Below are 16658 nucleotides of genomic sequence, written 5' to 3' on the forward strand. Positions count from 1 at the left end.
TTTAGATAGAATCTGATCCTAATTTGTAATTATGTAAAAGAACTGACTGCATTTATATTTCATATTAAAAGCAGATATAAACAATTTTAAATAATATTTTGGGTTCAATTAAATAACTTCATAAAATAAACTTTCAAACTTCTGTTATACAAATACATGAAACATACGTTGATAGCCACTTAATTCACTGTATGACCTCAGGTAAGATCTCTATGCCTAAGACTCAACTATGAAATAAAGATAATAATGGAATTTACCGAGTTGTTGTGAGGTTCTATAAATTAATTCATTTAAAGTGGTTGGAACAGTACTTTCAGATAACAACTTAATGAATGTTAGTGGTTTTTATTTTTAAATTATTTTACTTAATTATTTTAATTAATTAACATTTATGTTATTATTTAGTTTTTTTTTCTTGAGATGGAGTCTCACTCTGTTGCTCAGGCTGGAGTGCAGTGGCGTGATCTCGGTTCACTGCAACCTCCGCCTCCCAGGTTCAAGCGATTCTCCTGCCTCAGCCTGTGGAGTAGCTGAGATTACAGGAGCCTGCCACCATGGCCAGCTAATTTTTTTGTATTTTTAGTAGAGACGGGGTTTCACCATGTTGGCCAGGCTGGTCTCAAGCTCCTGACCTCAGATAATCCGCTCCTCCCGGGTCTCCCAAAGTGCTGGGATTACAGGCGTGAGCCACCGCCACTGGCCTATGTTATTATTTAGTATTACTGCTACTCAGGAGTCTTAGTGATCCTTACATTGAATGTGAACTGCTGCCAAACATTATTCATATGTTTAAAAAAAGCTTCTTTGGGAATAACGCTTTTATATTATAATTAGAATAACATGTTAAAGACATTTAGATTTTTGTTTGCTTTGAAGATATCAGTCCATGTACTGATGCTTACAGACACACAACAAAAGTGAAGCTATTTTAAGCAACTGTGAAATTTCTTTAGCAACTACAGTTTCACGCACAGTTAGCTTAACCTCCAATTCATCCTTCTATGTTTTACACATCAGTAGCATTCTCTTTCTGACAGCCTGAAGCTTAAAAGTTGCCATTGTCTTGAATAATGCTGTTTAAGCTGACTTATGAATTACTCTGCAACTGGCTACACAATAGCCATGAAAATTGAAAACAACTAAATGTTTTGATGCGTTTTTATCCGAATTAAGAAAAATTATGTGATTTATATAACATGTTATCTCGCTGGGCCTTAAATAAAGCCCAATTTGGGGACATATTCTTGAAAAACACCAAGTGACAGGAGCCATTAAAGTCTGTGGTAAACTGAGAAATAAGGATTTGGTGCTTTTAAATAAAAACTAGTAACGAAATTCTATTAATATTGTTAAGTATAAATGGCAAAAGGGGCCTTCAGAAAGCTAGCCCAGTGTTTTATACGGAACTCATCCAACTTCTTTTTTTTTTGAGACGGAGTCTCGCTCTGTCGCCCAGGCTGGAGTGCAGTGGCCGGATCTCAGCTCACTGCAAGCTCCGCCTCCCGGGTTCCCGCCATTCTCCTGCCTCAGCCTCCCGAGTAGCTGGGACTACAGGCGCCCACAACCGCGCCCGGCTAATTTTTTGTATTTTTAGTAGAGACGAGGTTTCACCGTGGTCTCGATCTCCTGACCTTGTGATCCGCCCGCCTCGGCCTCCCAAAGTGCTGGGATTACAGGCGTGAGCCACCGCGCCCGGCCCCATCATCCAACTTCTTAAAGTAACTCTGTGAAGCAGGTCTTACTATTAACATTTTCAAAATAAAAGGTAAAATAGCATAGAGGTTTAAAAACTTGGGGCTCTAGAATCAAATAGACTTGAGATAAAACCAGGTTTTGGCATCTAATTGCCAGCTAACGGTAGGCAGATTATACCCTAGTTTCCTCTTCTATTAAATAAGGATAATAGTATTTACATTATAGGGTTCTTGTGAGGATTAAATAGATAATGCAGGTAAAACACTTAGCATATAACCAGTGTAAAATAAACACTAAGGTAAGGCAATGTAATTATTATAACAAAACTGAAGCTCCTGGGGTTATTTGCTAGCCCAATCACAAAGTCAGGAAGTAAAGAAGCTGAGATGAAAATTAAACTCTCGGCCGGGGTATGGTGGCTCACGCCACCCATAATCCCAGCACTTTGGGAGCCTGACGTGGGTAGATCACGAAGTCAGGAGATTGAGACCATCCTGGCCAACATGGAGAGGTATATTTAGTCTCTACTAAAATACTAAAAAAAAAAAAGGTAGCCGGGGACGGTAGTCCCAGCTACTCAGGAGGCTAAGGCAGGGGAATCGCTTGAAGCCGGGAGGCGGAGGTTGCAGGGAGCCAAGATTGCACCACTGTACTATACAGCCTGGTGACAGAGCAAGACTCCATCTCATAAATAAATAAATAAATAGAAAATTAAACTCTCTCAACAATTCTTATAAAAAGAAAGAGATAAACTTCTAATGAGGTATACATGTTAATTAATATTACTTCTGCACTGTCTCTGGCCTGTTGGAGTGCATGCAAATATCAAGGCAGAGTGTAATACACATAAAAAATGATAATGTTACTATATAAAGCAGGTGACTTAAAATTAGTCCAGTTCCAACTAGGTAATGGAATGGGAAGTGGAGGGCATCCAATTATATTCATAAATTTATGTTATACACTGCTTAGATCCACTTATTCAATTCTAGTATAATAAGATTAATATTGAAGATAAGGATTTTTGTTATTTTCCTATTATCTGAAAAGTAGATCTTTAAATGAAAACAAAAGGCTTTTATCAAATCCCTGACCTGTTGAATTATTTGCCAGAAAAAGTAATGGCATGATTTGCTGATCTGCAGCGTATGCTTCTACTGGTATTTTGTGAAGGGGACCAAGATGTTTTAAAACTCAGATAAATCTCTTCTCAACCTGGAAGTCTTTTTTTTTTTTTTTTAATATTACTTTTAAGCTTTTCTCTTCCCAATTTTTCTTAAACCTTTGAAATCTGTTACCAGGTGATAGGTTTACACATATAAATAAGTAAGAGAAGAATGTTAGTAGAAAAATTTGAAATAATTGCGATTAGTTTGATAGCTTGTTTTGCTTTTTCTAATAAAGTAATTATTTTTATATTACAAACATATAGCTCAATTTATTTTCTGCTATAATGTTACTTCTAATTTTAAAAATATCATTGTTTCCTCCTGATCTGTCATCTGAATAGTGAAAACCAATAAATATTTTTTTCTAAACTGACTTTAAAATATGAGTCTCCTTCAATTTTCTGACTAGGTTTGTCACAGAAAATTGAGCTCCACCTTGACAACTGGGTGTGTTGGCTTATGCTTGTAATCCCAGTGATTTGGGAGGCCCATGGGGGAGGAGAGCTTGAGGCCAGGAGTTCAAGACCAGCTTGGGCAACATGGTGAGACCTTGTCTCTACAAAAATAGAGAATTAGCTGGGGGTGATGACGCATGTCAATAATCCCAGCTACCTGGTAGGCTGAGGCGGGAGCATCACCTGAGCCCTGGAGCTGGAGGCTGCTGTGAGCTATGACTGCACTACTACATTCCAGCCTGGGCAACAGAGGGAGACCCTATTTCTAAAACAACAACAACAACAACAAACAAACGAACAAACAAAAAACTAGAGAAAATTAAGCTCCACTTTAACAATGGTCTTGAGAAATTTTTTTATTAGCACAACCTTTTTTCCTCCAAATGCAATCTTTCATACATTTTAATGTGATCAAAATGGCACACATTTATAAAGTGGAAAATTTGTAGTATTTTCCTCTTAAAATACGTCAATTGAAAGGACTTAAAAATTTGAAACTAGGATTATGTTTGACATAATTTATTTCTGTATTTTGTTTCACACAAGTAGTTATAAATAGTAAAAATTTTCATACTAATTCTGCAAGAAGATATTTCCTCTTGATTCAACTAATCCAGGAACTTGAAAGTGGAATAATAGAAAACACTGCTCCAAATTTTTATCACTGGCAAATCTGATCATTTATATTTCATATCTATTTTCTTTTACCCTACGTTGTCAATAGCAATTATTATCATGCTATTCTGAGTTCTCCAAATTTCCTATTCTTTCTTGCTTTTATCATCAGCAAACCAGATTACTATTACTACTATTACTGCTGCTGCTGTCATCACCACCTGCAGCAAGTATTTACCTACTACTTGTTATACGCTAGGCACAATTTTAAGCAATGTATGCATAGTAACTTATTTAATCCTCATAATCACCCTAGGAGACAGGAACTATAATTATCCCCAATTTATAGTTATAAAAACAGACACACAGTAATCAGGTAATTTGTCCAAGAACACTCACTGAGTAGCAGAGAATATCTGAATCTAGGCAGTCTGGTTCTATAGTATATCTTAACCACTAGTCTAAACTTCTTTGTATTTTAATCAAGACTGAACAATAAATTAGGTGGAAATAATTTGTTTATTATTTCACAAAGATAAGTAATTCAACTAAGTGAATTCTTATCTCCAGAGGTGCTCCGGTTTGGTACAAGCTTGACCTTCAGAATAGTAGTTCAGAAATAAGGCAAGTGTAAACACAAAAGACTAAAAATGCTAAAACCAATTAAAACAAAATATTTTGAAGGAGGAAGAAAGAAACCACAAGGACCTTGGGAAACCAAGATCTAAAAAAGAAAAGGTACTAACTAAAGAAATAGGGGAATATAGGCTAGGCACGGGGGCTCACGCCTGTAATCCCAGTACTTTGGGAGGCTGAGGGGAGTGGATCACCTGAGGTCAGGAGTTTGAGACCAGCCTGTCCAAGTTGGTGAAACCCCGTCTCTACTAAAAATAAAAAAACTAGCTGGGTGTGGTGGCAGGCAACTGGAATTCCAGCTGCTCGGGAGGCTGAGGCAGAACTGCTTGAACCCACAGGAGAATTGCTTGAACCCGGAGGTTGCAGTGAGCTGAGATATTGCCATTGCATTCCAGCCTGGGCAACAAGAGCAAAACTTTCTCTCAAAGAAAAAAGGGGGGAAGGGAGGGGCAGATACAGTTAGGGAGAAAAAAGTTCTAAAATAATGTCTGAAAGCAGCTGAAATCATTGTTATTAAGAACCTTGAGTAAGGAAATAATTTAAAAAAAAGCACCTAGCAGCCATAAGCAAGTTCAAGTTCACAGAATTTGCAAGATTATAAAAATATGAGAAAAATAACCCACTTATTTAACCCACTAAAATACCACACATCTTAGAAAATAGTAAGTAGTTCAAAAATTCTAACAGAAAAATATTTATATGTATCCCAAGAAAATCCCAGGAAACAATTTTAATCTCATGGTCATGTACACTTTGAAAAATTATCTATTAAGGTGAGTGGTCACATTGGAATCACTAAAAAGTTGTGCTAAATAATTAACATTATCTCTTTTTAGATAGATTTGGGATGCTTATGGCATCCTTGTAAGTAAAATGTAGAAATGGGAGATCTATATTTGTAGTTAGATAATTATAACCAAAGAGTGTTACCAGTGGATAACTGCCAACATGGAGACAAGTTTCCTTATTCTTTTAGTTTTATAAAAATAGATTTCCGGATATAAGTGAAATATATGAAAAATATATTTATCAAGTAGCTACAAAGTTAAGTATATTTTCAATATAGCTTTTAAAAAATCACCTTTTCCAACTTGTTCTTAGTAAAAACAGCCTTATTCAAGGGCAAGAACTTATGAAATACTGTGTGCTAAAGGCTGGAGATTTATAAACATTTAAAAAAATCAAAGAGTAGGCTGGGCATGGTGGGTCACGCCTGTAATTCTAGCACTTTGGGAGGCCGAGTTGGGTGGATCACCTGAGGTCAGGAGTTTGAGACCAGCCTGGCCAACATGATGAAACCCCGTCTCTACTAAAAATACAAAAAATGATCTGGGCGTGGTGGCCGGTTCCTGTAATCCCAGCTACTCAGGAGGCTGAGGTAGAACTGCTTGAACCCAGGAGGTGGAGATTGCAGTGAGCTGAGATTGTGCCATTGCACTCCAACCTGGGCAATAAGAGTGAAACTCTGTACTGGTGGTGGGGGTAAAATCAAAGAGCGTTACTTTTTGGGAGAGAAAGAAAAGCAAAACAACAGATACGATATAGTGTAAATCAAAGTATCCCTAAGTGCTTTGGGAATACAAAAGTGTAGCTAACATAACCTGGGAGTGATAGTGGTGGTGTGTAAGGTTGGGGAGAAGTCTAAGAAGATGGGAAAGCTGAGCTAAATCTTCTAAGTCATCTAATGTAAAGGTGGTTTACTCTAGTAATTGAGGAATAAAGATATAAAATATCTAGGGAACTGCTTACCTAGTACCTACCTCTGCTCTTTACCTGAGAACTGCTTTATCTGTCTGCTTTCCAATATACCATTCTACACAGCTACTGTGCAGCTAATAGGTTCTTGTGTTATTCCACAACCCTAGCTAATAACTGGTTAGTGATCCAACTAGGACAAATAGCAATCCTTGTCAAAAAATATTTTTTGAAAGCCAGTAGTGAGACAAAGAATAAGCAAAAGCAAAAAAGAGGCTGCAAGAGCCTGTCAGTCTCCGATTTTTAGCTGCTCCTTCCTCCCAGGGTTGCTGCTCAATTGTGGAGTCCAAGAGTCAAAAGATTAACTACTTTCCCTAAACCAGCTAAAATGTTGGACAAGGAGGTTCAAATACAAGATCAATGGGAAGAGTTATACTCAACTGGACTGGGTATCTTTACCCTTCTATCTTAAGACTCAATATATAAAGCTATAGTCACTTATATTCCTTAGTAAATACTAACTGTATAAAAACAGTACTAAAATTTAAGTAATTTTTGTTTCATTAGTTTACATTTTCTTCAAGCTACAAATTAGTTATGATTTTTACAATAAGTCAACATCCTTACCAATGTCTGTAAACTATACCTGGGTTGTAAGCAAAGCTATTTAAAACAGTAGTAAAATAACTTACCAAAAATCTCATTCTAGCTTGTATTTGAGATGCTGAGTAGGTCTTTTATGATCAAAACTCAAGGGAAGGGAGACCAAATAAAAATAGTGGAATATCAATCAGCAGAATGACAAAGGGTTTCAAAGTCATTTTCTGCTTTTATTGGGAATAATTTATGGCAAAAATTTTATGCTTCTGGCTACCAAAGGCTAAATTCACTTTGTTAAAAAAATGACCATTAGTAAAAATGAGTCTCATCCTTGGATAGACCTATATAAAGCATCCAACTAATTAAGAACCAAAAATGAATGTCCTAGTAACATTTTAAAATTATATACAAATAGCTAAAGCATTCTATATAAACTACAACTTTCTCTTCTTCTTCTTTTTTTTTGAGACAGAATCTCGCTCTGTTGCCCAGGTTGGAGTGCAGTGGTGCCATATGGGCTCACGGTAACCTCTGCTTCCCGGGTTCAAGTGATTCTCCTGAGTAGCTGGGACTACAGGTGCGTGCCACCACACCCAGCTAATTTTTTGTATTTTTAGTAGAGATGGGGTTTCACGGTGTTAGCCAGGATGGTCTCAATCTCCTGACCTCGTGATCCGCCAGCCTCGGCCTCCCAAAGTGCTGAGATTACAGGAATGAGCCACTGCACCCAACCTGACTTTTTAAAGAATTTATACTCACAATGATTCCACATGCACAGAGCTATGTTTAAATATATACATCTTTTACGAGACAGGGTCTCCCTCTCCTGCTCAGGCTGGAGTGCAGTGGCATGACCTCAGCTCACTGCAAACTCCGCCTCCCAGGCTCAAGCTATCCTTCCACCTAAGCCTCCTGGTAGCTGGGACTATGGGTGTGCACCACCACACCTGTGGCTAATTTTGTGTATTTTTTGTAGGCAGGGTTTCACCGTTGCCCAGACTTAAGTATTTTTTTTTTTTTTTTTGGGGGCGAGGTCCTGCAAGCTCCTGTCACCAGGCTGGGTGCAGTGGCGGATCTCAGCTCACTGCAAGCTCCTTGCACTCCGAGGTTCGCCATTCTCAGCCTCAGCCTCGGTAGCTGGGACTACGAAGCCGCTCCTCGCCCGAGCTAGTTTTGTATTTCTTAATAGAGACGGGGTTTCACCGTGTTAGCCAGGATGGTCTCGATCTCCTGACCTCGTGATCCGCCCGTCTCGGCCTCCCAAAGTGCTAGGATTACAGGCTTGAGCCACCGCGCCCGGCCTGACTTAAGTATTTTTAATGTAAGGCACTAGTCTACATATTAGAGTTTTACTTTTATTGACAACTAAATTAAACTGTGATTTTAAATTAAGCCTTAAGCCAGAGTTGAGTGACACAGAAAAGTATATATGTTGTATAATCCACGATCGTGTACCAAAAATCCAGAGAACAATACTGCATAGATTAAATCTAGCACTATTTCTATACTTGCATGTGGTTTGCATCTAAATGGGAGGATTGCCCCAACATGCCATACTTTTATATTTCCAGTAATATTTTTTAAGTGTTTTTTGGTTTCACTAGTCTTACTGAAAAAAGTAAAAAAAACATCACCAGTTTTGTGCAAAGAGTGCTAGTCGATGCTAATAAAAACTACATCTTAGAGATTAGGGGCTAGGAGCAAAGTAAAAAACACTGGATTCAGTGTAAAAGATGCATTAAGACAGGCTTACTTGTACTTAGATACGATAATCACTCCAGCTTGTAATTAGTTGGGCATATATTAACCAGCAGATCTACTGTTATTGCTGAGCTGCAACTGCTGAAATGTGTTAAGATACAACATATAGCTCCATTAATAATGAAAACTGAGTAGCAATATAATTAATTTTAGAAGTGCGTGGTGCAAGTTTGGTTCTACTAAACTTATACCAAAAAACTGGGGTATTGTGAAGTACTACTAAGGAAAGGCAGTAAGTAAAAATAGCTTTTACAAGCATTTGGTTTACGGTTTCAGCAGATCTGTTATCAAAGAGCAGACCTCTCAATTTACCCAAATCACAAGGGGGTGCATATAGTAAACACTGTTTATTATAAAACGCCCTTTGTTCTTCAGTCCTTCTGAGTTTGGTGTTTCAGTGAAAAAGAATGTTGGTTGAGTAATGGTACAACCCACAGAATAGCTTAAAGATAAGGAAAGGATGACTCATACAGATTTATTCAGCAATTTGTCCCATGTGAATACCTCAGCAAAAAGAACGGAGGGGCAGCAAAAGGTCTACCAAACTAGTTAAGTTGTATGTCTTAACTCTATTTAAAATCAAGTTTAAAAAACTTGTTTAGATTTTATTTACGTGCAATAAAAAGACTAACTTACACATAAAGAAATCTTCTAAACACTAAAATGTTTTACTGGTGTATGTGAACCAGTAAAGTGAAAAACATGTAAGGCTTTGCAAGCCATTTTTGAGATACTTGGAATTTCAGGTTCAGATATAGAGAAATCAAGGGTTAAATTTTGGCTGCATACTAACATTTCAAAGCTTGCCTGCTTGTTTTTCTTTTAGAATTCCGAAAATGTACTTACTGTTAAAAATAAACCTTTACTACCAATAATAATAACATATCACATATCATTATGTCTGAATGCTTTACAAACCGTAGTACTTCAAATAGAATTCAGCATGTACAAGTCAAAGACAGTATTTAGAAGGAAACAACAGAAATATGCTAACATTTTTTTCTCACCACAAACACAAGGCATCTTACCAATTTAGTTTTAATTGGATATCACAAATGACCTTTACAGTCTACTTTATAATTTAAATAGATCGAAGGGTTTTGATGAAAATATTTAAAAGATGAGCAAGTTCACTATTAATTTGTTTGAACAGCAGGTTTTAAACACAGTAGGTTCACCTGGAGAGACTGGACTACCTATCCTTCTGTTTTCACATGTTAAAGGTGAAGGTAGGTGTCTCAAATTACTAGCAATAGGTGTGTAAAGTAACAGTCCATACACTTTTTAACCAGATTTAATGTTATAATTTATTGTAGACAATTAAGTGCCAGGTATTATGTGCTTTACTTTCATTTCAAGTTTCATCCAACACTGGGTTCGTACTACAAATGAACAAAGGCACCTATTATTTTTTGGCTTCATTTGGCCAGAAGTTAGGAAGACTGGAGAACTATAAGATCCAAGCACGTTATAGGGATTCTACTTCCCCTTTGCTTGACAATCATGGTGGAATGGGATCCTGGTATGCAACCATACTTTTCCTTCATATTTGCTTTGATTGATCTAATAGGCCAGACAAGAAATCAGTTGAGTTTTACTAAAAAGTGTAAAAGCCAGAGGCTTCTTTACACTTAAATTGATTAAGCAACTTACATTTTATCTTATCTCAACTAAACCATCCAATGGAAGGAATATACTAGAAAACAGTACCTTTTTGGTTTCAAATTGTGCTTCCTCCTGACAGCATCCTCTGCAATCAGGATCCAGCTGAAGCAGGTTGAACTGTCCGAGAAGATCACAAGAGCTGCAGAGCAAGTTGCTAGAAAAGCCTAACTCTCTGCATGCCTCTGATGAAAACTCTGCCCCAAAAGCAGAAACCTGAAAATAAAAAATGGGGAAATAAAACACAATTCCATGTTTATATTACAAAGTTTCCCCAAAAGAGAACATGGGGTTGTCAAAAACTAACACATTGAAGACAAGTTACTGAAATGTTTCTTTCGGAGATACATTCTTTTAAATTTTAATTTAATTTTTTTTTTGAAATGGGAGTCTTGCTGTTGTCACCAGGCTGGAGGGCAGTGGTGCAATCTGGGCTCACTGCAACCTCTGCCTCCTGGGTTCAAGCGATTCTCCTCCCTCAGCCTCCTGAGTAGCTGGGATTACAGGCGCACGCCACACCTAGCTAAATTTTGTATTTTTAGTAGAGACGGGGTTTCACCATGTTGGCCAGGATGGTCTTGATCTCTTGACCTCGTGATCCGCCCACCTCCTCAGCCTCCCAAAGTGTTGGAATTACAGGCATGAGCCACCGCACCCAGCAATAAATTCTTTTTTAAACTCTGTAACCTTACACAATAGTCTGGTTTCTCCCACCTCCCCTACAAGCTTTTTTTCTTAAACATCTATCATCTTTCAGCTTAGCTAAAACATGGATTAACAAGAAAACATATATCATTGTTCATGATGTTTATTACATAAATATTTTCTTAAAGATTTATTGTTTTAAAAAGGAATTTTCTTATAAGAAAAAATAATTTTAGTTTCATTTTAAGAACTCAACATCTGTTCACAAGGGTCTATGGAGTAAGATTAACTGTAGGGTTTATCTACAGTCACATTCAGCAGAAGAAGGACAGGAAAGGGGATGGTGTAGGCAACAGCATGCCAGAATTCAAGCTTTTGATTTTAGGTAATAGTGCCACCACTTACAAGATGTGTGACCCTGGGCAAACTATCCTCCCCAAGCTTTCCTCACTCATAAAGTAAGGGGCAATACTTCCTACATAAAACAGATTGCTATGGTTACTTTATATAAATCATTACGTTTAATCAGAGATGATTTAATCAATCAGAATGGCTGACAAAAGCAGGCTTTCAACAATATTCTCTTCCCTCATCCATTCTTTTTTATGTATCAGTGAATGTGGTATACCTCCATTTGTCTGAGGCCAATCCCTCTACTTGCTCTTTGGATTCTATCTTCTCTATCTTCACAGATACTTCATTTCATCAATACCTCAACCTTTAGGTATATTTAAGCCCTATGGTCCTAACTGCTCTTCCCACGTTCTGTCATTTCTGAATTGTTACTACAGCTTGGTTTCTATTATTTTTTCCTAACTCCCCAAACTCATTAATATAGCCTGGTTTCTGCTCCTACTACTCCACAAAATTTGCCCAAAATTACCAAATGCAAAGGTATTCAAAACTGTTCTGCTTCAACTATCCCGTCCAAAAGCTTGTCCTCCTTTTCTTTTCTCTTCTCTGCATCTCTTAAATGCTATTGTTTCCCACAGTTCTGTTTTTGGCTCTCTCTTAGTTTTACATGCCTTCTATTTATTACTGCATATTTATCCATGGCTTCAGATAAGCATTTATTGAAAACTCTTAAATATTTTTTCTTGAATGTCAGGCTTCCAAAGCCAACAGTCCACTCAACATCACATTTAGGTGTTGAATAAGCATTGCAAGTTCAAAATCTGCAACAGTGAAACTTACTTTTTTCTTAAATCTATTCTTCCTAAGGTATTCAGTATCTCGATAAAATGGCACCATTTCTCTGACAAGCTAGTTGCCCAGATCAGTCATCCTACTGACCTACACTCCATATTCTTTGCCATTCTCACAACCAATTAATATATTTTCATAATTCTCTTAAAGAGCTCTCAAGTCTTTTCCTGCCTCAGTGGCTTAAATGTTCACTGCCAAAGCTACTTCTCATTACTTCCTCAATTCCTCCAGCTATAAGGAATTCCTATAGTACCCTGAAGTATAAAAGCCCTACTCAAACACACTTTTGCTCGTAGTCTCCCCTATATTTAAGATTCTGTTTCCACTTCTTCACCTTGTAATATCCTACTTACTTTCAAGAATCTAATCAGTATGGGTCTTTTAGGAAGCGTTCCTGACAATAAATAAATAAATAAGATCTCAATCATTAGCCACAACTTTCTTCGAGAAAGTTGTGCACAGTTGTAAAACAGTACTGTTCATGACACTGTACTATGCAAATATGACTCCTCAACAATACTATGAACTCTTCTGACGGCAAGCATTAAGTTGTTTCTCTGTCTTTCCCTCACTTCTGACAGTTTTCATATACTTGCTGAATACATAAACTGGACAAAGCCACAGCTTCAGGTAGGGAAAATTTCAGATTGACTGCAACTGATTGATCTTCTAGACCAAGGGTCTGCAAACTTTATGCAAAGGGCCAGATAACTATGTTAGGCTTTTGTGGCTATATGGTTTCTGTACATCTATTCAACTCAGCTATGGCAGTGCAAGAACTAGTCACAGATAACACACGAATGAATGAATGAATGAGTGTGTCTGTGTTCCAGTGAAACTTGGTTTTTGTTTTTTTTTTTTTTTTGGGGGCAGTCTGGCTCTGCCGCCCAGGCTGGAGTGATGGCGGGATCTCAGCTCACTGCAGCTCCGCCTCCGGACTCACGCCATTCTCACCACCTCAGCCTCGAGAGTAGCTGGGACTACGAAGCCGCCACTTTCGCCCGGCTAGTTTTGTATTTATTAGTAGAGAGCCGGGGTTTCACCGTGTTAGCCAGAGATGGTCTTGATCTCCTGACAGCTGATCCGCCCATCTCGGCCTCCCAAAGTGCTGGGATTACAGGCTTGAGCCACCGCGCCCGGCCGAAACTTGGTTTTATTTTGCTATTTATGTTAATTCGTTCTACAAAAACAGGGTTGACTGAATTTGGCCCACCAGTTGCAGTGTGTCAATCCTTTTCTAAACTCACGAGGTAGATTAATATCCAGTGGCATTTCCCAATGAAAAGAAAATTTAAGTACTTGTTGGCATATTCACCCAAAATGCTGATTTGATATTTTATACATCTTTAATCCTATCTCTGTAATAATGTCATATGTATATATTTTTCAAAACAGATGAAACATCCCAGCCTAGTGGGAGGGATCTGAGACTTTATTGGTTAATTTGTGTGGTTGATTTCTCTAGTTTAACTATAAGACACTTGCTACTACACTAGTACTTTGGGTAATTTCTCCATCAGTAAAGTGATCTGCCTCATCTATTTCACAGGTTAATTTGAAAATCAAATATGACAATGAGCAGAATGTGTTTTCCAAAGACAAGGCAATCAATATGTATCAAAGGCTGCATCAATGTGTACACATCATTTCACATGTTCTTACAATGTTAGTCCTCCACTGAGAAGTGGGATCTATGTACCCTCCCCTTGAATCTGGGCAGGGGCCATGGCTGTTTTGAACAACAGAGTTTAAAGGAAGTTATGTGATTCTGAGGGTAGGTCGTAAAAGAGCAAACAGCCTCTGCCTGGCTAGCATTCTTTTTCTAGGAACATCAGCTTTGGAACTTAGCCAATCTGCTGTATAGAAGTCTATACTAGAGAGACAACATGGAAGGGCCCATGTAGAGAGCAACTGAAAACTCCAGCTGACAACCAGTATCAGCTACTAGACATGTGAGTAAACCACCTTCAGATTTCAGGCCCTAATGTTTCAACTGAGGTCTGAGACACCATAGAACAGAGAAGCCATCCCTGCTGTGCCCTGTCAGAATTGCTAACCCTCAGAATTTGAAAGCAAAATAACAAACTGTTTTACACCACTAAATTTTAGGGTAATTCTGTTTTGCAGCCATAGTTACTGAAAGAGGCAGAAAGAGTGAAATCACTTTGGAAATTGTGAACTCCGGAAATTGTGAACTCCTTAACAAGCATAAAAAACTGTTACCAAAACCGTTAAACAACAAAATAAGAACCTCAAATGAATAATCATGCAATCATACTACTTGGTTTTATTCTGGCATTTATGGAGCACCTACTGACTGAGCATGACTATGCAAAACATCATGTATTTCAAAGTCTTAACACATCTAGATTCAAATGCCATCACAGAGCAACCTTACTTCTAAACAGGGAGTATTATCATTTATCTCACGGAGTTTTCAGGATTAAAGAAGTGCACAGAAAGCATCTAGCATCCCGCCCAGTACACAGTAGGTACTGAATACATGTTGGTATTAGGCTCACCTTCCACTGTGAAAGCACACTTAAAAATTACAAAACACTATATAAATGTTTTTATCACTATACTAGACATGGGATAAAAGATTAAGTATAGGGGAGACAGAAGGTATCGAGTTTCTTAAGTAAACACTTTTTTCTAGCTGTTCTATCACTGGTTTTGCAGACTTAAGGTTTTGAATTTAAGGACATCAGAAAGTATTTTTAAGTACCTGGCAGGTAAATGCTAATATACGAGAGTTTGATATTACTCCTGCCATCCTTTTATTGCCAAAAGTAACTGATTGGCATTTAAATTTGCACATTAAGAGCAAATATTAAATTTTAGATTAATTAGCCACACTTGAAAGAAAGACAAAGATTCTAAGGACAGGGTTCCTGGCTAGGATAACCATTTAGCTTTCTCTATTTCAAAGCAAAATTGACAAATTAAGTGGCTTGGTTGGGTGCGGTGGCTCACGCCTTTAATCTCAGCGCTTTGGCCGGCCGAGGCGGGTGGATCACCTGAGGTCAGGAGTTTCAGACTAGCCTCGCCAACATGGTGAAACCCTGTCTCTACTAATAATACAAAAAAATTAGCCGGGGGTGGTGGTGCATACCTGTAATCTCGGTTACTTGGGAGGCTGAGGCAGGAGAATCGTTTGAACCCGGGAGGCGGAGGTTGCAGTGAGTTGAGATTGTGCCATTGCACTTCAGCCTGAGTGACAAGTGTGAAACACAGTCTCAAAAAAAAAAAAAAAAAAGGCTCTATTCCCTCCTTCTCCATGCATTACTCATTGTTTTATTTTTCTAGTATTAATGAGTTATTTCTAGATTAGAGTTGGCAGCAGAGAAACCGGATTAACTTTCCTATACCATTACCTTAAAAATCTGATATAGCTATACATTTTGTTACACTTACACCTACATATTCATTGTCTCTTCACTGGTCTTTATAACTCTCTGAGCAAACTTCAAATCTGAGACAAAAGCAAACAGATGGGATTACAGAATGAACTCTATGAAAATGAATACCAGAAACATGGCCATTACAGCAAGCTCTTATAAAGCAGCAGATATCTTGTTAAGTACTTTACATTATTATTCCATCTAATCTTAACCATCTTGTGAAACAGGTATTGTTATCACCATTTCATAAAGAAAAAAACAGGTTTAGGATAGTTAAGGTAATTTGTCTAAGACCACACAGGAAACAAGAAATGACAGCATCAAGATTCTAATTCTAGCATGCTCTCTATGCCCCGAACCACTGACTACCATATTTCACAGAATCCATGATACACCATTATTGTATGTACCACTAATAATAAAAGCACCAACAATTATAAATGTGTGATCTAAAAGACCCAGCGAGATATTAACCTGAGAACAAACAGAGTGGGGGGTATCTCAGAAAGAATGATACACAATTATCATTCTATATCACTTGTTAGTGTAGTGCCTTTTTGAATGAGAAAATATTACATATGATCTGAATGAAGGATTGAATATCATCACTTAGTTCTGGGGAATGCTAGTAAACAACTCCCTTAGACTGTACTAAAGTATCACTTTTCTATTGCTTATTTAAGCATACTCTATGTATTTTCAGATTAAATCATTTTATATCCAGTTGTTATCTCATTGAAATATTGACAAATATGCAGTTATTAACTTGAAATTAAAGCTATTCAGAGGAGTAGATAATGGTAAAAAGTCAACTTGTCTAGTATAAGAAACTCAGAGGTATCAATTAACAAAATATGAGTGCAGTCCCAATGACAGTTTTATCCATAGCAGCATCTCAATCTCAAAGTGTCAAGAAATTGTTCCCTCATCCCCTTTTAATTCCTGTGGGAGCTTCCAAAGATTTCACTACTGCCAACTTCTTATGCCACCTGATCTTTTTTTCCCCTTGGGCCAACTGTGACATGCAGTTTCCAACTTCTTAGTGTTTTTTCAACAATTATCTATACCCCTTTTCATTTTCAAGGTTTTTCTTGCTTTCTTAAAAGCACTAGTTA

General features: G+C 37.6%; 1 protein-coding gene across 2 annotated transcripts in view; it reads right to left on the reverse strand.

The window, feature by feature from the left end:
- The window catches only part of SELENOF (selenoprotein F), a 50893-nt gene that overhangs the window by 28963 nt on the left and 5272 nt on the right, over window positions 1–16658 (reverse strand). For both annotated transcript variants that reach the window (XR_002524419.1, XM_003892151.4), the window contains exon 2: window positions 10337–10504. Coding sequence is in view for 1 of the 2 variants with exons in the window: in XM_003892151.4 (XP_003892200.2) it covers window positions 10337–10504 (168 nt within the window). In the remaining variant the exon portion in view is untranslated. The remainder of the gene's footprint in view (window positions 1–10336; window positions 10505–16658) is intronic.

Source organism: Papio anubis, chromosome 1 (assembly GCF_008728515.1).
Source record: "Papio anubis isolate 15944 chromosome 1, Panubis1.0, whole genome shotgun sequence".
Taxonomy (NCBI): Eukaryota; Metazoa; Chordata; class Mammalia; order Primates; family Cercopithecidae; genus Papio; species Papio anubis.